General features: G+C 41.9%; 2 protein-coding genes across 7 annotated transcripts in view; both read right to left on the bottom strand.

The window, feature by feature from the left end:
- HOMER3 (homer scaffold protein 3) overlaps positions 1–2281 on the bottom strand; it is a 38959-nt gene extending 36678 nt beyond the window's left edge. Inside the window, exons 1-6 of one of the 2 annotated variants that reach the window (XM_087769547.1) lie at positions 1970–2281; positions 1442–1587; positions 1086–1145; positions 790–888; positions 502–601; positions 216–326 (exon numbers count right to left, since the gene is read on the bottom strand). In XM_087769547.1, the coding sequence (XP_087625673.1) occupies positions 216–326; positions 502–601; positions 790–888; positions 1086–1145; positions 1442–1587; positions 1970–2072 (619 nt within the window). In that variant the 5' untranslated portion in view covers positions 2073–2281. The remainder of the gene's footprint in view (positions 1–215; positions 327–501; positions 602–789; positions 889–1085; positions 1146–1441; positions 1588–1969) is intronic. The other variant, XM_087769549.1, reaches the window with a different exon arrangement.
- A 2375-nt stretch (positions 2282–4656) lies between these two features.
- On the bottom strand, positions 4657–22278 carry SUGP2 (SURP and G-patch domain containing 2). Of its 5 annotated transcripts, none has more exons than XM_087769543.1 (11): positions 22133–22278; positions 21372–21493; positions 18552–20204; positions 17478–17595; positions 16266–16774; positions 15968–16079; positions 14623–15143; positions 13638–13702; positions 12819–12955; positions 9376–9496; positions 4657–9185 (listed from the first exon to the last, which is right to left on the bottom strand). In XM_087769543.1, exons 2-10 carry the CDS (start codon positions 21484–21486, stop codon positions 9376–9378), a joined length of 3351 nt encoding a protein of 1116 aa, XP_087625669.1. In that variant the 5' UTR covers positions 21487–21493; positions 22133–22278; the 3' UTR covers positions 4657–9185. The 5 variants fall into 5 exon arrangements, 4 of the variants coding, with proteins under 4 accessions (XP_087625669.1, XP_087625666.1, XP_087625667.1 ...); XM_087769540.1 differs by having other exon boundaries at positions 21925–22254; XM_087769541.1 differs by having other exon boundaries at positions 4657–6282; positions 21925–22254.
- Positions 22279–22282: the final 4 nt, after the last annotated feature.

The following is a 22282-nucleotide window of genomic DNA, read 5'->3' as shown; positions in this document are numbered from 1 at the left end:
CAACTTTAAGAGAAGGCACTGTGCTTCCATAAATGGAAAGGGGCTGTGGCTCATCGCATCACTGTAGTCTGTAGTCATGAATTTCTTTTAAATTCTGTCCTTAGTTTAAAAGCTCACACTACAAAATCAATACATAACATCCTACTACATTCTAGAGAGAATTCATACACCAAATTAAAGTTCAAGAGACTGGAATATATAAAAAACCTTCTTACCATTTAGCCACAATGTTTTAAACTCCGATCTCACAGGATTTCTCATACTGCGAAGTATTATAGGTTCTGTTCCCAAGAAATTATTTGAAGTAGCCGAATAAAATTCCCCATCTGTAAAGATTTGGAAGAAACAAAAAAGTATAAAGTACTTATTTTTAAAATGCAAAGACGTATCATAAGGAACAAATGGGGGTTGACATGCAAAAATAGAATTAGGAGAACAGTATCCAGTAACTTGGTTTAGGTGAGGAAAACCATCTCAGGTTGCACGTCAGTCCAGACGTACCTACAAAAACAGACGCATACTTTAGAGTTGGTTCAAACGGACACTTGCCTCTGCTCTCTTCAGCTCTTCCTTGCAAGCTTATGTTCGTCCCCTGGATAACCTATGGCAAACAATCATTTAAATAGGATGAAAAAAAACATTTGAGAAGTACTTTTCTGGTCTTTCATACTTCTATAGAAGAATTAGGAAAGCTTCTAATTTTCAATAGGAATATTTTGAGAAAGGTGGTCAAAGATCTGACATACTACTCAAGTATCTTCAGCAAAACCTGTATTCAAACATCATTACCATATAATCACAAGTTGGGTGATATGCGTTGGTTCCACAAACATATAAGTTAGAGTTATTTATCTTATGGAGGAAGAGGATGTAGTTCTGGCATCTTATCTAAAATAGAAAATAAAAATAAAATTTACATAGTGTAGTGGATGGCATCTGAAAATATCCTGATGTCTTAGCAGCAAGCAAACAAACCCAACAGATTTAAATGAACTTGCTTTGACTTCATTTATTAAAAAGAAGCTTGATAACGTAGCCATTTTCATTTTAGTTAATAAGTTAGAGGGGGAAACAGAAGGTCCTACCTTGTCCTTTCCTCTACGAATACATTCCAGTTGTCTTTCCTGCGTAGCAAACCAGTATTCCTAAAAGCCAAAAATACTTCTAAGTAATAATTTCACAAAATTGTGTGTAAAAAAATCCCTAAATAATCCTAACTTTGAACCTCTTGGGTAAATAAGCATTTTTCTATGTATCTTTGTAAAGTACAAGGCATAATAAATAACCTGAAGAGGGGTATTGCTTTGCTTAAAAGATTCTGTGATAACATTTCAAGCCTTCAAATAATAATAGTTTTATACGTTTAAAATCAGAACATTATGTTCAAATTAAGAAAACCACAGGCAAAGTATTTTTTTTTAAAGAATTTAATTTAATTTACCCTGGCTATTTCTCTAGAAATGTTATTCAAGTCAAGAGCAAACACTGCATCTCTGCCTCCAACAAACAAGGTGTCAGTTTCTTCATTCACAAGGAGAGTGGAAACATTGTATAATCCTTCTCTCATAAAAGTGTTTATATTTCCAGCTGTAAAACACAGAAGTTATTTTAAAAATATTTATCACTAGAATCTCAGTGTTATGTAATAAAGATTCCAGACTGAAAACAAATTGTAAGGAAACAAAGTTAAAAGCTTATACACATTTCCAGAACATTTTCTAAATAATATGAAAGTATTTGAATAAATGCATGGATATTCTTTTCCCAATTTAACACTGGAAAATAAACAACACTATTATTATTATTATTACCTATAAGCCAGAACCTCCAGCTACAACAAGTAGGTAAGTGCATCCGCAACATTTGAGGTGAAACAGTCCATAGCATTCTTCCTATGCCTAATAAAAAATAAACTCCCACCGCTGTGCTACGTTTCTTTCTGCTTGTGAAATTACCATTTTTCACTTACTTTGGTATTTTACTGTTTTTCTGGGAATGCAGTTCCCAACAGATGCGTTTGTCTCTTGTATTAATTGCAAAACAAGATAAAGGACAACAGCAGAGCTACCCATTTTCAGAGATTCAAGCAGAAATAAGCTCTTCCCACGTTTTATTCCTTGTCATTAAATAATTACAGGCAGCAATTTCTTCATGGTTCTTGAAAACGTCCTGCAGCAGCCCTCCAAAGTCAGTGTCTGTAGTCTTCAAATATTTTCTGAAACTTGTCAAAACCTATTACATTTTCCGTTCAGATAACTACTTCCAGACGTCCTAAAATTAAAAGCAGTTTAAGTTCACTCTAATATTTGGTTAACTTCATTTTTGTAAGAGCTGGACAACCATGCCCTTTTACAAGATTTTGTAGCTATTACCTCTATTTATACTAATTGGAAGCAGACACTACTCTGATGGCAATTCCAAGCTATTACCAGCAAACCAAGCTTGGCGCCAAGTCTGTGACTCTCATTTGCAAGCTGCGATGTTTCAGATTTTCTGCAGGGTATCTAAGTATTATTTCAGAAACAGTAAGAACAAGTGGCAACATTTTGCAGCAGTCAGCTATTTTAAGTATTTAAGAAAAATCATAGCTAAAACTGCTTTATTTACAGTAATTCACCATTTTTTATATAGATATTATATAAAAAAATATATATAAATATCAAATCAACCATATGCTATGAAAAAAGAATTTCTATTTTATTAAGTTAATTAGAATCAGGTACTCTTATGCCTGAATTTTGGCAGTCCATCTAAATGAACATGCCCTCCAGCCAACGCTAGAAAAGTGAGCAAAATTAAAGCGAGGTAGTTGTCATCCGCAATTACAGAAACCACAAAGCCAGATTCCAAATCTGCTTTCATAAAGAAGGGCATCTCTGCTCTTTCTGCACTTTCATCTGTAGGCAAATGCCAACAGCTGAGGAAAGTTTGCATTGGCGTAAGCCAAATAAAATATTGTTGGGGTTAGAGTACTTCTAAATGAGTAAATCAGGCTGGAAACTTCGGAAAACTACTAAATAACTTGTTACCCCCTGTATCGTAACCCAGGGTGTGAGTCTGCATAGACAGATGCTGCCCATGGGCCAAGACATTTCCTTGGCCAACAGCACCCATCTCCTCGGACACATGGTATTTGAAAACAGACTTTTTCCACTGTCTTATTTTATACTTTCCTGTGACCAGCTTTGTTCAGAGCACCTGGGACGGCTGGTCCTGGCAATAACGCACACCAGGAGTTTGCACCTGTCCTGTCCCATCACATCTTTGTTTCAGTGGACAAATCTTAATTCCGACCCTGGATTCCCACAGGACGTTTTGCTTTAACCCCTCCCCTGACGGGCACTTCTGGACTGCACATGTGGTGCAGCAGAGCCAAGGTGGCCCAGGCCTGAGGGACAGGAGGCGCGTGACTGCTTGCGGTCCCAGGCTCCCCAAACTACGCCCCAGCCCGGCATCACTCCACGGAGCCTCCTCACCCCTCTGGGGACGCCCCGCACACCCCACCGTGCCCCAGCAGCCAACGCTGCTGCACCCGAGGCTGGACACCAGCCCCGCTCCCCTCGGCCCACGCACCCCCAAAATGGCGGCGCCTCCCTCAGCCCTTCCCGCCGCCCCAGCCGCGACCGTTGGCGCCCCGCCCCGCAGCCACGCGGCGCCGCCCGCCGGAGCACGCGGGCCCCGCGGCGCCGATCGCGGCTGAGGCGGCGGCGGGGCCGCCCCGGTCCCGAGGGCTCGGCCGCCGCCTCCCCCCCGCCGGGGCCCGGGTGAGCGCCGGGACGGGGCCGCGCACGCTGCCGGGGGCAGGACCGCTCGGTGCCGGCAGGGACGGCGGCTGTGAAACGGGGGTACCGGCCCCCCGAGGCTGGGGGCCGCATCGGGACGCGAACATGCCCATCACCTCACAGCAACGCCCGCTAGCGTTTGGCTTCTCGCTGTCTCACCGCGGCGGGACCAGAGTACGGAAGCTACTGCCGATAACTTGCTTTTCTCTATGTCAAATTACACCCTTAAACAGCTTATCTTTAGTATTTATGTTCATTTTTGTGAGTTAGGGAAACGCACGTAAATGTCATAGTCGTATGGAAGAGAACTGATCTGCATCCTTGGATTATTTGGATTTAATTGCCAGGATCGAACAGTAACATAAACCATGGATTTTTCCTGTGCTCGGTGTACGCAGAGTGCAGAACCCCCTCTGCTAACCTTCCCCCCATCGACCGCCGTAAGTAACACGCAGTAACTGATAAGGCATCACATCAAGCCAGAGCTCACGGATTCTCCTTCCGCGTTTGTGTTGCGTGACCTCCTAATGATCGCTCATTTTAGATTGCTTTTCAAAAATCTTACTTCCCATCCAACGACAGTTCTGGTTTCTGAAATAGGTCTTGTAAACTGTTCGAAGATAGAACTTCTGTTAACCCCGCGAATCGGAGTCTGTAACGAGCTTCTGCCAAAGAGGCAGCTGTTTTAAAAATTAGATTTGATTGCTTTGTATTTACTGCTTTACTGTTGCTTTATTACCTAGGGGCAGGATAACGAAATACGACTTCCCCTTCAAAGCAAAGTCTTGCCTAGGAAATAATTTCCAAGGAAATTGGCACAACCTTCCAATGACACGAATTAGGCACAAAAAGCTGAAGAGAACACACTGTGTGCTAGCGCTTTCTTAAACAGCAGGAACTTTATTGCCCACAGATAATGCAAACATTTTCCACACTTGCTGCAATTCAGCAAGTTACCTACTTAACAAGGTTCACAAAAACTATTTATTTCAGAAGTACCCTATTGTTCTTTGAGCATATTCTCATTTAAGGTGTTTATTATTGCTCAAATCTACAGTCTGGTTGTGATTGGCCACTCAGTCATGAGATATGCGGAATTAAAGATGATACAGGACTTTCAGGAATTCATTTTTAATTAGAAAATATACCTGCTTGTAGGATAGAAAACAATCCAAAATAACAACATGTGAATTTCTGAGTCCAGACTTTCTTTGGGCACAATACATCAGGATTAACTTTAAAGCAGAACGGACTATCAATAGAAAAAAATACTGTACATTGATTTGGAGAAGTAACATCTCAGCACAGATCAAGTGTTCACACTAAGGATGCTGTAGCGTCTTCTAAAAAAACCACAAAAAATAAATAGGAGAAATGTCATTGGTATTACACCAAAGAAAAGCTTTGAAGGCAAAAAAATGAAAACATCTCTTTTAGTCCACCACAATTCCTCCGAACAGTGTGCTATTGGCTGTAGTTCTCTTACTCTGTTAGGGCACCTCCCCCAAAATGGGGATCTCCTCATTTCTCTCCAACGAGAGCAAATGTCCTTTCTTCTAGAACCAGGTCCTTACGCATAGTAAATTTTTGAAGGAGGAAAAAGGTGTAGGCCAGGCTCGAACTTGCCTCTGGAAAGCTTTTCCTAGCTGTCAGTATAAAGGCAAGGACGGGAGACCTGGCTGGCACCTTTCGCTACTGAACGCTCTCACTTTACCTCTCGACAGAAGGCGGCTGCACAAGTGTTAAATTTCAGTTCGCTGCAATTTTCCCCCTCCTATCCTGTCTAAAAAAGGAATTTGAATTTAAAGGCAACAGTAAACCACACACATATGGAAAGAGAAAGTTTCGCTGTTTTAAAGCCAGTACACCAAGAAAATCAGAGAGACAACTAATTCCTGGGATATGCGAATACAGGGTAAAACTCTTGCATTCTGACTGGGGCACAACGGTTTTTGCGTTCGTGTGGAAAGTAACACGGTTGTGTATGGATTTAATGCACTAGAAGCCACATGAAAAAGTGACTAAGAAGTGATTTAGTGGGTATCCTCAACAGAGACATTTAGCAGCACGGAAACAGAGGGACGTTCCTTCCCTCGTACACTATAAAATCCTGCTTTACACTAATGTAACACCGCATAATCTCAATTCCACTTGTTAGTGCCAAAATGATGCATATCTCTTACAAATGGCCAAATTCACAAGCAAAACATTTAAACCAGAAATTGTTTAGTTCTACATTTATTGCAGATATTAAAAGATTAACAATGCTAACATGTTTACTTACACTAAAAAGAAATGTCAGTTATCCAATAACATAAACATCTAATTGTTACTAGCTGAGCACTACTGCCAATTTGCACGGAACAGAAACTAGCAAATCGCTCTACAAGATTAAACAACCAAGAAAACCAAGAAAACAACCAAAAGACAGCAGACACACCACTGAAGTTAGTTAAAATGGTCACTGAAGCTTGCAGTCTTCATGGAAGAGAGCCTGGAACTAAAATAACAGAAAAGAAGCTAGTAAACTTTAAACAAGGCAATGTATCTGCATAACAAATGTTTCACATGTACAAGTATTTAAAATTTTCAAATCAGAGCTGCCTGCAAAAGCAGGTCAAAATAAAAGGAAATTCCTTTTGCAAAAGGAGCGTAAGGTCATCTCTTGGTAAAACAAGATAAAAGTGGCAAACGGTAACCCACTTGAGAGCAACACTGGAATCTCAGCACCCGTGCTGCTCTGCTGATATCTTGTCCAAAATTAAAGTTTGGCACAAGAAAGACAGACCATACTACAGCCACCCAGGGTAGCAGATTAAGATTTTCCCAATGTTCACCGTTATTCTCAAGTCAGCATTATACTCTAAATTGAACTGCACTCGGAAAGGCCGGTACCATTTTCCAATCTGGACACCAACAATTTTCCCAGATTGGGCAAGCGGGTGTTTAGCAAACGCACCCCGCGTGGTACCGTGCCCAACAAACTCGGGTGAAATCAGAGCAGCGCAGAATGCTGGCCTGGGTTTGAGAGAGCGGATTTCAATGTAGCGTGAAACTCCACTTCGCCTTGTGCCTTTCTGCAAACAGTTTAACACATAATCAAGAATCCTTTCCAAAACGTAAATGTGAAAGAAGAGGCGATCCAGAAGTTTGCGGGGAAATAAAAATTGTGAACAGCAACACTGGCAGCTTCATCAATGAAACTAAAGGAAAAGCTAAACCCTTTTGAGTGGGCCTGAGAAATAAATCAGGAGGCCAACAATACTGGTTCCAGAGGGCCATTCTAAAACAGGCTGGGACTGACAGATCTCCTTGCCGAAAGGCCCAAGCTTTACACTGTGTAACTGCTAATTAGGCACAGGAAAGAAAGAGGGGCAGCGAAGAACGCACCCAAACAGGAACGTAACAGGTAAGCACACGCTGCCAAATACTGTAACTGATGATCTTTCAAGTAGCCTGTGGTCCAAAACGTTTAAGGATTTTAAACATCTCCAAGTAAAGCCTATGAGAAACGTCTGGGCTATCAAATGCCCTTAATCAAGCGTGACAACCAGACAAATTCATTTGTATTTATAGCCTTCATGCTTCAACTTCTTGTAATGTAAAGGTGAAGGCACACGTGATGTTCACGGAAAAACAGAACTACCAGCGTATTTTTCTATACCTGCCATCGTGGGTTTATTTAGTGATTATGTGCTTCAAGGCAACTAAAACGGAGCGATCAGAAAATGACACTGCGACATGATTTTGTTTCTCATGGTTTCAAAGGCCCATACAGTGAAGAAAAAATAAACTTGCATTCATAAACTAAAACTGCTTGTAACAAGCAAGAAAAAGAGTGTTGCTACAGAACGAAAATGAAGACACTCCCTTTCGACCAGCAGGGTTTTTAATGGAGAAAGAATATCATTTTGTTCTTTAAACAGCAGGCACAGGCAAGTTGATAACTGAAGAGCACATTTTCTTGCATATTTGTCAGTTAGGAACTTGAGATGCGGCCACATAACTGTGGGGTGCTATTAGTGGTGTACCACAAGCTCTTTGCTCTACAAGAAGCATGGTGCAGGATGAGAACAACAGCAAGACAGCACTCACTCCTAGTAAGCAAAACATGCGTCAGCTCAAGATAAACTCTTTAAAGAAAACTTCAGTGAAGCAGGTTTTGGTACTATAACATTCAGGTGAAGACTTCTGACTAGTTTTAGAAAGGTAATGATGGAGAATGAGTACACTAAAAAGTGCGATATTAAATTCTGTCCCTTTCAGTAATGCAGTCACAGATCCCTTATTGATGCACAAGTCGGGAAAAGATGAAGGATCAGACCTTGAACGTGTATTTGTGGTAACACTGCTAAATCTTTCGCGTCTTCAGAGCTGCTTCACCAAGCAGTCAGGTAATGCTTTTTGTTGAAGCACAGTAGATTAATCCAGTCTTCTCTTTCAGTGAGTTCTGGAATAGTCCCTTAAAAGTACAAGCTTTTTGTCTTATTTCTTGGGATTTTTCAATAAAAGAACTTCTGCAAAGCAAATATTTAATAGAAACAGAAATGATTCTCTGAACTGATGGTCTTATAAAACTGATGATCCATTTCCAGATGACTTCCGAATATCTGACTTCCAAGTATTTTCCTCAGTATTTTCTGCAGACACATGAATTGCACCTGCTCGTGGCTTAAATTTGAGAAGAAATTATGCAAGAATTTGTTGGAGGAGAGCTGCAAATTTGTGTAAAAACAAAAAGTACACTTGAAGTATGTACTACTTGTTCATTACAATGAAAAATCTTAGCAGCCGAGGTTTTCAAGGAAGAGTTTAGTGTTCTCGGACTCGGATGAACTCAGTTATTCATCCTACACTTCAAGTCTAGAATCCTATACAACCTAAGGACGCAGGCAGAGACTCTTCTTAAAACTGGCGTATGGAGGAAAGGAAACTGCTTTACGCAGACTCCAGAAGTAGATCAGAAGATTAGCCCATCAATAAAATGTAGTAAAATAAAATCTGAACTGCCTTGCAAGAAGATCTGAATTTGAGAAGATTCTTGGCTTCAAAACGGATCAGAGCCAAACCAGGCTACTCATGTTTTTCATGTTGCTTATTCTGTTTTTTGGTAAGCCATCTCATCACAAAACAGGCAAACTTGGCCAAAGAGAGAGGTAAACAGGCACTTCCGAGAACAAAATCAGTTGTTTCTTCCTCAGAAGATGACATCCAAGTTGTTAGCTTGCCCAATTAAACACAAGACTAACTTTGATCTTGGAAAATGTTTTAATACATTAGTATTCAAGTCCACTACTATAGAACAAAGTGTTCTTCATACTGGCATACTCTGCCGAAGATCTTTCACACAGCAGCCTTTGCATATCCGTGCGCTTTCTAGCGAGCGAGTCTCTTATGTCAAACCTAGAAAGTAAGATTTGGGGTAATTCAGCAGTTCAAAGCAGTTCAACGGAGGTCTGGATTTTCATGAAATGTTAAGAAGCCAGAGACACTCATGGAAACAGTAACATTTTCTTGGTAAAGGAAGACTTAAAAACCCTGGTATGTTAATGTTTGCAGGAATTCATAAACCAGACGTGTCCATTGCACATACCTATTTACTTGCTCTTTTCTGCCTGTACATTTGTATCATTCTTTGACGGAAAACATCAAATGCATCTTCTTTATTTTCTTCCCCTGCAACACCCAAGCCCTCCCCTGCAGAGGTAGCACCCCTAGGGAGTAAAATGAATAGTTAGAACACTCTGTTTCTGGTACATTTGACAATGTGCAGAAGAGATCTAAACAATAGCTTCCAACATAGACACAATTCAAGTGGGGAGTAATTCTGCTTCATTTGGGGGAGAAGGGGAGCGGAGGCTTGGTGCCGGGCATACCGATCAACTATAAAACAATTCCCACCTCCCATTAGACATGCAAATACCCACCAGAAGAAAATGCTCCTGTGATATCAAGGGAGCAGTGAAGATGTAGCCATCTAACAGATCGAAGTCTTACAGAACTCTTGTATTAACCACTTTATTCATGGTAGTTAGGATCCTCTGTTGAAAAGATGACAAAAACCGCCCTATTTCTTACATTTCAAAAATGACAGAAGTCAGAGACTTCGAGGAATGAGTAGGAAACACCACAGAACTCTGGATAAAAGATGAAATTTTTACTGAGGGAACGTAACGCTGCTTGCTTAAAACTTCTAGCACCCAAAGCAAGCTGAAGTGTTGTAGGACACACACCATAGACAAAACCTGGAGCTCCTGCTCTTCCAAGAAAAATGAGTCATTAACTCATCTGTCTTCAGCCAGACATGCCAACAGAAGCAGGCAGGCCTCAACAGTATCAAAACAACTTTCTGCCCTGGAAGTAGATGGAGAGGGTGACCCACAAGAATGCAGAGATACAAATAATTAAAAACCATCTCCTCCTCCAAGCTATGTGCCTAGAACCTCAACATTACAAAGCTAAGATTCATGAAACCTCTGCCACGGGAATGATCGTCTGTGCCAGTTTTATTCTCCAAGTCACTTCCATTACTATTCTCTATGAAAGACTTCATTACGTGAAGTAAGAAAATTTAGATTGCCCCATGTACTGAAATTGGGATTTCTGTGCTATCAGGGCAAAATCTGAAAAAATATTCTTAGCCAATTTCTGTAATAATAGGTCCATGTAAGCCAAGTAGATTGTTGTGCAATTCTAAAAGAATATTCACAGCTTCTAAAAAGCAAATTCAACTTCACAGTCCACAGCAGAAATCCTGGGTGCTGCTTTTTCTTCTGAATGGTACAGAGTCTGACTTGGCAGCTGTATGATCAAGTTAAGTTATGTTTTAAATCACGGTTAGAAGTCAAGTCACCTAAAAGACCTCCCCAAACTTTGCTTTTTTTCACCTTTTATAGCATGACTTGTTTGAAGCAGACTCTCTTCATTTGCTGTTTCCATTACACAATGGCTGCTTCATACTTCCAAACAGAAAGAACAGGGTTGTGTTTTTTTTTTCTATTTACACCACAGTTCCTCTTCTATATTACTTTCAGAATAAAAAAGCTAATCAAAGACATGAGATAATTACTCAGAGGAGGGTCTATGCCGTAACAATGTTCTGCCTTTGAGTGTGTTGTGTTTTGTTTTGTTTTTAAAACCTCTCTTGAACCGTAGAATTGGTCAGACCCATAGCTGTGACAAATTAGTCCTCAAGACAGGGGACAGCTCAGAAGACTAACATGAAACTCCATTTAAAACTTCTGGGCCCGTCATTTTCGTAAGGAGTCACCATGCAATTCACATATCTTTTACAGTAACATAAATAAAAATCTCCTCACACCTGCAAATATGTTTGCTCTCCCAGCCAAAGACAAGCTTTAAACTTTCCTAACAAAAAAGGGCCTCAACTTTCTTCGTGTAACAACTGATGTGCTTGAATACATCAGGTTTAGATATCAGCGTTATATAATGATCAGGATATGCTCTAGACTAGAATTGGAGCGTCTCCAATTATTAATCCATCCCCTTTTGCTCAGAGAATGAGATGAGACAGCACGCGGACTTTTAAACAAGTCATCAATAGAAGAGCTGGCAGTTTTCAAAAGAGGAGGAAAGAGTAGAAGCCACAGATTACTAAATGAAAAAAAACATGCACTGTATCAAAGCGACTAACAAGAGAAAGCAAAACGTTCAATTGCACTGGTTTCGTCCTCACTGAGATTGTCCCAGAGTATTGTGCAAAGAATGACTTCGATGGGAAAGTAGAGAGAGGTGCACACCATGGAAATAATCAACCATGCGGAGTTCTCTCTAAATGACAGAAAAGGTCAACAAGGTTTTCTAAGAGGTACAGAAAGCAATTCTTCACCACTCTTCGCAGGTGTCTTCACAAGAGTGACACAGCAATGGACTCAAGCTGGAAAAACTGTATTTTCATATATTAAAAATGCAGTTCTTAAAGATGGCCAGAAACTTTTAGAGTGTGGTGGGCTAACTGTCAGACCAGACACAATGAAACAGCTCACGATTAGCCGTGCCGTGAAACTTGTGCCAGGAGCTAGAGAAACAAAAAAATTATTCATATATTTGGTCCCAACAAGTTTTGAGGTTAAGAACCAAGGTTTAACACTGGTGAACACGAGAGCGCTACAGGCGAAGTCAGCTGCTTTCTCACTGTTGGCTGCTGAAGAAGGAAATATAGAAAAAATAGTGATGGCCACTGGACCACAGGGAGCACTAAGGAAAAAAGGAAGCAAACAACCAGCAGTATCCCACCAGCTAAAAGGACCAGTACTGTTCAAGGCACGAAAAGAAAATAGAAATCCCTGGAAAAAGAAGGCTGTTAAACCACAGACTACATGTGTGGAGTAGGAAGTTTGTCATATGGGTTCAGAGAGAAATAAATAGTTTTTGCCTCCTTATTCAGTCAGGGAGTTGAAGGAGGCATCATCCATTCTCTGTGCCGGCAGCAGCGGACACTGAATACAGCAACTTTAAAAGACAAAATGAAGATTCAAAACCAAAACTGTACTTTAAAGGAAAAAGCACGCTTACCTTCTGGCAGATGCACCTACCTCTTTCAGTATGCAGTGGAATGAATCACATAATTAGAGTGAAAATAAATTTGTCGCCTAAACCTAGGAGTACTGTGTATGACATTCCTAAAGTCTATTTATGTATTATGTACCTGGCGTGGTAGCAAGGAGATCCCCGGGATACTACTATGTGTTAAGAAAAACCAAAGACACCCAACAACAAAAAACACCTCCTGAAGAACAGGGGCACCCATGTATCTTTAGAAAGTGTCCGCACACTGCAGCATTCATGCTGCAGCCCTCCGTGACGTCAAACTGGATGGCACGAAACAGCCACATTCCAGACCAGGCCAGAAAAACACGTGGAGCCTCCCCACTCAACTCTGCTGAGGCCAGAGGCCAACGTCAAGAAGGAAACAAAACACTGAACTGGCCACCTCTAGGTGGGTTAGATAAGCATCGTTACTATTAGAATCCCAGCCTTTTCCAGAGCTGTCTGTAGTGTGTTCCCATTACATACACTTTTACAGGCTCTCTGATTCCTTTTCCTCGTGTACCAAGGCCATGGCCTTCTTGCCAGCCCATCTTCTGAAGCATCTGGAAACCCACATTCCTGTTCGTCAGTTTCTTGTGTGAAAATTCTAAATCTTTTGGTTTCTGTGGAGAGGAAAAAACAGAAAAACAGAGGGTTTTTTTGTTATACAGGGAGACCATGTATTAAAAATCCCTCAAAAAGCCCCCTATAAACTAAGTGTGTTTGAATTTCTGGATATACAGAAATATCTTCTAAGCAGCACTTCTCTAGCTACACAGAAAAAGTCTATCAAAGAGTAAATATCTGCTTTGCCAGTTTAAAGAAAAAAAAAATGAACAAATTTATTTCATGTTCTCAAACTGTTAAATTACATTATTAAAACAGCAAAGAGTACACCTTCACATTTTAAAAGCTATTTATGTTTTTTAGTAACAAATATTGAATGATCTGATGTCTGAATCCCTATTACAAATACAGAAGCAGTCAAATAACATCTCACCAATTTTGGAAAATTACAACACATTTTCCAGACAGCAATGCACTCATTTATTTTTTTTTTAAATAGAAGACAAGATTAACACACAGCTGTTCAATAGGGCTCCAATCAGAAACTGTTTAATTTTGACAGAGGTAGCTAAAAGACAACAGGAGCCACGGGTCTCCTCAGATTTAGTCCAGTCTTTTTCAGAATCAGGCTCTTCAGGTTTTAATTTGATTTTATGACAATAACACAGTTTCAGAGGCTGTCTCTTGTAAAGACAGTTGATTCTCAGAATGCAATGTCAAACCAGAAGAGTTCTTTACCTTCTTCTTCTTTGTAACTGGGCAACCACGAGGCCTATCGTAAGCAATTCTGACAGGTTCATGCACTGCAAGTCAAATCAAAGACAAAATTCAGCTGTAAAGAAAACCAATTTTAATACAGAACTCCAAAAGTACATCTCAAGTGGGACTCTAACTCAATGCCTTGGCCTAAAATCAGAACCAACAAGAAAGATCAGGAAAAAAAAAAACAAGAAAAGAAATGGTAAGACCTTTTTTTCCCCTCCACCACAAAAAAGGTAATTAGTACATGCATGTATTTAGTTTTGGACATACCATGCCAGCAATACACTGATGGATGATCTACTATAAGGACTTTAGATCTTTCATTTCCCTGAGCTTCTGTAATACTCCGATAGAAAATTCAGACTGGACTTAAATGAGGTTATTGTACATCATTTTCACATCACAAATGACAACCCTCACCAATAAACATCATTATGCAAAGACAAGACATTTGTTAAAGTAGCTGCAGAGCACATATCAGCAGTTTCAAGCTACTTAGCTCTCAATTCTTAGAATATCATGACCCGCCCCTGCTGTGGCCGTATTGACAAAATTTGACAGGCCAGTCCAAAGTCTAAATATATTTAGTCAAACACTCAAAATACGTTCAGCGCTATACTTCAGTCTGTTAAACCTTCCGTACACTGATAAAATAAACCCTGCAAAAACTACTCCTGTGAGTTTTTTAAGCAGCAGAGAGGTTAACATTCACATATACTTAGAGAATATTTGAGGAATGGTGTTTGACGCAAACTTTGCTGTTTCGCTGCGACACGAGAACTGTTACACAATTTATTCAGATTCCCCTTTGTCAGTTGAATGAACCTTTAAGGTGAACATTGTATTCATTTTTGTATTAAAGAAATGTAATTCTTTTAGCCAGTAACAGTCAGTAACAAAGTACATAAAAATCAGGAATTCTGTACTGATACCTACAAAATATCTTTTAAGTAACACTCACCTTTTGGTTCTTCTATGAGGCAAATCCTTTTAGATGCAGGAATCATACCAACTTTCAGAGACTTGCTGCTGATTCGTTTGCGAGGAAAGAGGGTACCAGGAGCAGGAGTTGATGCCTGTGTCGACAGATTTGGTATAGCACCATCAGAGGATGTGGCTAGCTGCATTTCACCTGTTGAAATTTCCTCTCCTGTTTTGGAAACCATCTCTTCAGCTAGGTTTTCCACACTTCTACCTGCTGACATGTCATCCTCTTCTCCCTCCTCTGCTTGCTCCATTTCCATTTCTTCCAAAGGCTGGGAGCTATCCTCCTCAAACTCAGCTTCCTCCTCATTGTCTTCTTCCTCTTCTTCTTCTTCCTCCTCCTCCTCTTCTGAAATATCCAAATTTCTCTCTTCAGGTTTAGCACCTTCCCCAGCATCTGTTGCTTCTGACACAGCACTGAAGTTAATAGATGGACATAACTCATAGACTTTCATTCGGTAAAATTTGAAAGCAGAACTGTTTCGATCCTGTAGAAACCTGAGCACAAATTACAGTGAAAATAATATCAGAAAGATATTTTCTTTAGCTAGCATGAAGCAAGACATTAGAAATAAATATCTTATTAATTTTTTGAATGGTCATTCCAGGTGTGTTTTTGTAGAACTGCAGGAGTCCCCAACAACACGTACTAAGAACAGCAATCATTCTCCTCAATTCTTACAGGCTGCTTTTTATCAGCACTTCTCAAACTGCGTTGTACAGAATTCAGTAGAATTATCTTCGTTACATAGATGGAGAAACTACGGCAAGATGCTAGCTCTGGATGACCCAGAAGGCAAACAGCAGACCCCAGAAGAGAACTGAGGTCTTCCCAATTTCAGTCACGCAGTCTATGTGGAAATAGGTGGACTGATTCGGAGAGACAGAAGAGATAACAGGGCTCCATTTCTGTTGGCCCAGTATGACTAAAAGAAAAAAACTCTGTGCTAATTTACACGAGAGCACTTAGGCCATTGTAATCAAAGCCCCACTTAAAAAAATAAGATTGAAAATACTTTGGCAGAACAGTGTTTCAAGATGCAAGCTGATTACTTAAGATACAAAAGAAAAAATATCAGTGCCTGTAAACATTTGGGAGAAGTGTTTTTCTTTCTTAGATATTTCAGATATTCACCAGTACATTACTGGTGCTGAGCAGGACACAGGGAGTTATTGCTCAAAATCCTTTGTGCCTAAACACACTGAATAAAAGCATACATCTCAACAAACAAGAAAAGGAAATATCTCTTTAGTAACTGTTTAGCTGTATTTTGATTTTTCTTACTGGCCCATTTACACAGATAAAGGTGTAGGTTACTCACCAAAGATCTGGGTTATCTGCACTGTTGTCTATGCTGAACTGCTCAATTTCTGGTCCTACCTGAGCAACGAACTTGGCAAGCTTCTCAGCAGTTTCCATTGTTTTAGCATCCACTGCAAGGAACAGAATGCGCGTTATCTATAGCTTCATACAAAATCTGCATCACTGGAAGGTCAATACAGTTGAGAAATATCTACTTTAGCAAAAGAAATTATTTTTAGAATTTCCAACAGAACATTCTATGCAATTTTTTTTCTTACAATTTGCAATTTAAAATCTCATCTTGAATCTTCACTTACCATCAGGAAACCGAGAGGACAATGGTGGGAAAAGTTCAGGTGGTGCTAGTAAATCCTCAGAATCTGCCCGTTCTTCTGCTGGCAGAAAGGCCTCTGAACCGGTGGCACACTGTGAGGATGAGGTTGTATCGAGGGAAGAATTCTTCTCAGACAGGCTGGTTTCTGATACAGAAGGCTTTGACTGGACCGAACCTTGAAGATGCTTGTCTTGGTGCTTCAGCACTGTACCCGCTGAAAGCACAGTCTGCGTCCCTATGGTTGCTCTCCTCACCTTCCTTCCTCGAATGCCATGTTGTGTGATAATTCCAAGCCTTTTTCTTTTAAATAGCCTTCTCTTAATGCTTGCGACTTTCCTGGCATACAACATGGCCCTGACTGATTCTGTTGCTGATTCTTCTAGTGTTCTGCCCTCACCACCAGCTTCCTTTCCAGATGATGTCCGCCTTTGCATCTCCGATAACTTCAGTCTGTAATACTTGTATTCTAGACTATCTTCGTCAGACAAGAACCTAAATAAAATCATATATATAACATGAAAGCCTAAGCTGAAAGCACAACTAATCTCAAATTCTCAGATCAGAAACTCATTAGCAATTGATCCTTTCTTCCAGGGGTCTACACAAGTTGCTACATGAACGTTAGCCTGCGTAGGTTTTTCTCAGAGTAACAGCCAACTCCACTTCTACAGCAGGACGTGAAGTATGCCAAGCAAATAAAGGATGGAGGGTTTTGACATAAATCATTTGGCTACTAATTAATCAGCTACGCTGCAATTCACACATGAAGAGACACTGTCATATTAAAAGATCGTTGCACTTGGAAGCGCCTCAGCTTTCCTCTTCCAACATTATTCGTAGAACGCTAGATCCGTAAGTCTGTTACCTTACTGTACGTTTATGTTAACTGCATTTGCTTACTATTTTCATCTTGTAAATGTAAATTGCTTTTAACATCTTGTATTTGGATTGGCATACAGTCATTACTGACAGATCGAAAGGAACGTGGTCTACCAGACAAAACAGAAGAAACAGGACAATTTCCAGGGATATCAGGAAGTATAATTAGCTGAGGAAACATTTTCAAAAAGTCTGATTAAATATACAATAGGCTTTGATCTTACACCCATTGAACGAAATGCTGAATTTAATTAAATATATTCCAAATACCTTCCGCAGAGAGTGGTATTACGACACACTGTTCAAACACACCTACCAATATTCAGGGCAGTTCTTTTGAGCATTTCTCTCTTTGGCAGACAAGGTTCCTGAAACAATGCTATTCACTAGCTGCTCAATTGTCTCTACAACTTTCCGATCAGCTCGCTGTGGGGCTGTAGGAAGAAATAAAATGCAGTCATTGTATTATTCCCATCAACAGAGTTGCAACATGTCGTCTTTGTTATTCTTTGACACACTAACATTTGCAATTTTTCAACATATTTATACAAAAAAGGCTGCACTTCGTACTAGAATAAATTAAGGAAACCTCAGAAACTTTCCAGCTGTTTCTCAACTCAACTTAGATTCTAAAACAGTTTACTATGAGAAGCACTGTGGTTTAAGAAACTTATCCTTTGCCATCCCGGGCAAGTTAAGCCATCCTTTAAATGGCAATTACTTATTGCACCAAAAGGATTTTGTGCAAAATAAGTATATTTGAACAGCACTCTGAAGGGGTGAGTTCCGAATTACTAGCCATTCAGTGTCACTGCCGCAAGACCTCCCTGCGAAAGTATCTGAAGTTCAGTTAGGAAAAACCAGATGAGTACAGTGATGAGTAAGAATGCTTTAAGAGAGGATGAACTAGACGGCCTAATATGGTAGAGGAGATAGCATTCCTGTAGATGGTAGTATATAAACAGCTTCAAAGAAATACGCCTGCATCTGATAAATGCGGTAACGGTAACATCTCTGACTTTGCTTATATGCAAATACTTACTCTGTGACGGAGCCAGTTACAGCTGTGGTCCTGGCCTCCCTACCTCGGAGTTGTGAAGCTGGAGGGTGAGGCAGCTGAAGCAGCCAGGGGCACAAGGTGAAAATCCTAGATTTAAAGTATAGGCATGTGCAGGAGAGGGGAGGAAGGAGACATGCTTTCATCCACAAAGCTGAAAGCGATTGCTACAACAAGTAGTATTTACTATCTGCCTCAGCACTGTTAGGGATTTACATGGGATTCCCAGAATTAGGAATTCCTGACCTAATGAAACCATAAAAATTAAGGTAAAGTGCTAGCGACAAATAAAGAAATTATATAGTGCAAAGTATTTTACAACGGTTCACTCACTTTTAACTTTTGTGTCAGGAGTGGGTTTTTTAAGCTGTACTGTGGACTCTGGCTCAGCTTTTTTCATCTGAATTGGATATCCACTCTTCTCCAACCAAGCCTTCAAGTTTTCAATGTACTCTCTTCCAAACAACGTTGAATCATCGAAGTTTGGGAATAGTGTTGGTGCTGGAGCCATTTCCTGCAGCCCTACAGCTTCAAGTATTTTCTCTTGCCTAAAAACAGATGCTAGCGCGAAGGTCTGACCCAGAAGTGCTAAAGACTTACGACAAAGAGAAACAGTGGTCTCAAAAGCACTCGCCATTTCTCTTGGATTCCCAAAACCGCTCGTCTTAATGCTTAACTCATAAGCATTGCAGGCCATAAGCAGCGGTGTAACACCTTTTAGGAGGCGGTCTTGTAGCCTCATTATGTATTTATCAAAAGGTTTTATTATTTCAAAGAAGCAGTTCTTTGTTTTCACAGCACCCTTGTCCAATAGCATATTTAAAAACTCATTGTCCACTTTGGGAGTTTTCAGAGCAGCATGTTGTAAACTCTTGATAGTAAAGAAACAATAATCTCTGTGTTCGGGCTTTAAGGAGCATTTGAACGAAGCAAGCATTTTTGCACAGGTTTCTGTCTCTAGCTCAAAGAGAGCTCCAAAGAGCCGGGAAAATTCTGCATCGTTTTTTATTGCATGAAACCCAGCCCATTTTATAATTTCTATTCCAAACGTTGAAAAAATGTCCGATTTGTCCACAAGGTCAAAATTGAGATTTCTGAAAACATGCGCAGGCTTTGGGAGCCTGAGAATAGGCCTCTGCGTTGTTACAGCTGGCCTCTGATTAGGTCGTGGAGGCAACTTTTGAATGGGGCGCTGGATGGTCACCGGCCTCTGGTTAGGTCGCTCAGCAGTTTCTGCCATTTGATCAGGTTGCATAGCTGGCTTCTGATCAGGGCCCGGTTGCAGTTTTTTAGGGTTCCATTTCTTTAGGGGAGTTTTGATGTCTCCTTTGAATACTTTAGTTTTAACAGCGCCCCTTGTAATACGCTTTCCTCGCAGAGCTCTTCCCCTGCCAAGGTTGCCCCTCCGTATCGGGGGTCGGAACTCGCTGTCAGATTGAATTCCAAAGTCCACATCATACTCCTGATTTTCCATGTTGCCATATTCATCTTCCATGAGTCCTGGTGATCTAAAGTCACCTAAAATATCCGCAGAACTAAAATCAGTTTCATGTGGTCCAGCAGATTCCCAAGAGTCAGGAGGGCCGTAGTCCTGGTCATGAGAAGCCAGGCCCCCATACTTCCTGTCATGGGAAGCTGGACGTCCGTACTCCCGATCGCGAGATGCTGGGTGCCCATACTCTCGGTCGTGCGAAGCTGGATGCCCATACTCCCGATCGTGTGAAGCTGGACGCCCATACTCCCGGTCACGAGATGCCGGGCGGCCAAATTCCCGGTCACGAGACGCTGGGCGGCCATACTGTTCGTGGTAATAGTTATCTTTCCTTATGAGAGGACTAGCAGATCTATAGGAAGGTCCTGGATAGTCATCTCTAGGGTCTTCACTCCAGTCGTCATGTGGATGGTGCTGGGCGTTGTCATGCGTGTATCTTCCATCATCATGAAAACTGTCTTCATATCTCGGTCTTGGGACTGGCCTTGAATGGGCTGTAATGATAAAAACATAAATAGACCAATGCACTGCAAGCAGCACTAAGAAAAAAATTTAATGACAACATTTAGACACTTACAAGAGTCAACATATCAAAACTTCTCAAGAACAGTACACGTACCTAACTTTAGGATACTCCCATTTGCTTTCTTATGTACACTGAATAACTCATGATAAGCAAAAAGCAGCAAATGATTAACAATGCCTAAACACACACGACAAAACAATTTATTAAAAATTCTACTCTCACTAAAGCTGAAATGCAAGCTCTGCTATAAACCCCATTTTCTACTTGCTCATGACTTTCTCAGTCTAGGAAGATGCAAATGTTGTGCTCATAATGCTTCTACTCAGATTTCTCAGATGTAAAAATATCAAAAGCATGCACTTTCTGTTTCCACACTGAATGTCGGAATTCCACAGTTGAACAGAAGATCATGTTTTCTCAAAGTCATACGCAATTATCTCACATAACATTAAAATCAGAAATACTAGCATTTCCTGCAAAGCACCCAAGAATCCCTATTCCTTAATTCCAGTAGTTAAATTCAGAAAGTAAAGAATACTTGAACAAATTAAGTATTTAAAATAAATTATTTCTTTGGAGCTTATACAACTTTAAGAAAACAGAAGAGATCTCATTTCAAAACTCTCCATCTCCTATGAATGTAATCCAAGTTATTTTTCTAGACATTTTAAATATCAAATTTAGAAGATAAAAGGATTTGCAGATCACGTCTTGTATACATTCACTAGATTAATGTCCTGCTTTTAGCTTTTTCTCCCAAAATAACATGAAATACAGACACCCAAAGGCTTCAAATGCACTCCTACATTTATTTAAGTTATCGGACATCAACAGAATTCCATCCCTCAGCGATGCCTCTGGAGGCCTCCCTGAAATTGGACCCACTCTCTGATGCAGCCTGAACAGAATTCCTTTGTTTGAAATTCATTTTTTTTGCCTGGAATTTGCATTCCACACTGAAATAGTGTCAGTCATACCAAGCTATTAGCCTCTTAAATAAAAATGGATGTGGAAAAACACCAGCACAAGTCCACATTTGAGGCAACTATACGTAAACGGAAGGCGAGAAATCTAACGTAGCTGTTACCAGAATAGCTGGGATAATCCACGGCACGTCACGCCCGCGTTTCATTACCTTTAAAATGATGGATTGTGTCCTCTATGGCATCGCTCCGGTCCATGCGATACCTTTTAACTTTGTCCTGCACTACAGCATCAAACGTCTCCCGTGTGATCCGCCGAGAAGCCATTTTTATCCTGTGGCAAAACAGCACAATGCCGTCCCTGACCGGGGCAGGGACGCTGGGGAGGGTCCTCCCGCTGCCGAGCCGCTAAGGCCGCCGGCACCCTCCCGCCGCCCCGGAGCCCCCCGCCGGGCTCGGCCCGGGCGGATTCCCCTGAACACGGCGCGGGGGTGCGGGCGGTTCCCTCCCCCGCTTCCCCGCCTGGGGCGGCCCAGCCTGAGGGGAAAGGCAGCGTGAGGGGGAACCGCGGCCGTTGGCGCCTTCCCGCCCCTCACCGGGCGACCCCCGGCGGCTTGCTGCCCACCGCCCCGCGCTGCCACACGCGCGGGCACCGGCAGCGGGAGCGGGAGGAGGAGGAGGAGGAGGAGGAGGGGGAGGGGGAGGAGGAGACGCCCCCGCCCCGCCCCGCGGCCCGCCCCCGCCGGGAGCCGGCCCTGCCCTCACCGAGGCGGCCCCCCCCGCCCCGGTCCCGCAGCCTCCCCGCCACACGGGAATCTCCCAGCAGCCCCCGCGGGACGATGCTCGGGCCCCCCCCCACCCCCTCGCCGCGCCTGCGCACTGCGGGCCCTGCCGCGAGGGAGGCGCGGCCTCTTCATCCCCTCCAGGCGGGTGGTTTCGGGGCAGCGCCGCCTTGGCGCGGGTCGGTACTAACGGTGAGGGCGCGGTCCCGGGTCGGACGGCGCCGTAAGCAGAAGGGGAGCGGGCGGGAGCGAACGGCCCGCAGCTCTCCGCTCCCTCGGCGGGGCCCCGGGGCGCCCGCTGGCCTGCAGGCCCGCCTTAGCCAGCCCCCGCATACTGCGCA

This window comes from Nipponia nippon, unplaced genomic scaffold, assembly GCF_047370975.1.
Source record: "Nipponia nippon isolate SJK-2023a ecotype South Korea unplaced genomic scaffold, ASM4737097v1 scaffold_31, whole genome shotgun sequence".
In the NCBI taxonomy this organism is placed as follows: Eukaryota; Metazoa; Chordata; class Aves; order Pelecaniformes; family Threskiornithidae; genus Nipponia; species Nipponia nippon.
Note: the sequence above shows the minus strand (reverse complement) of the source record. Positions and strands in the feature narration are given on the sequence as shown.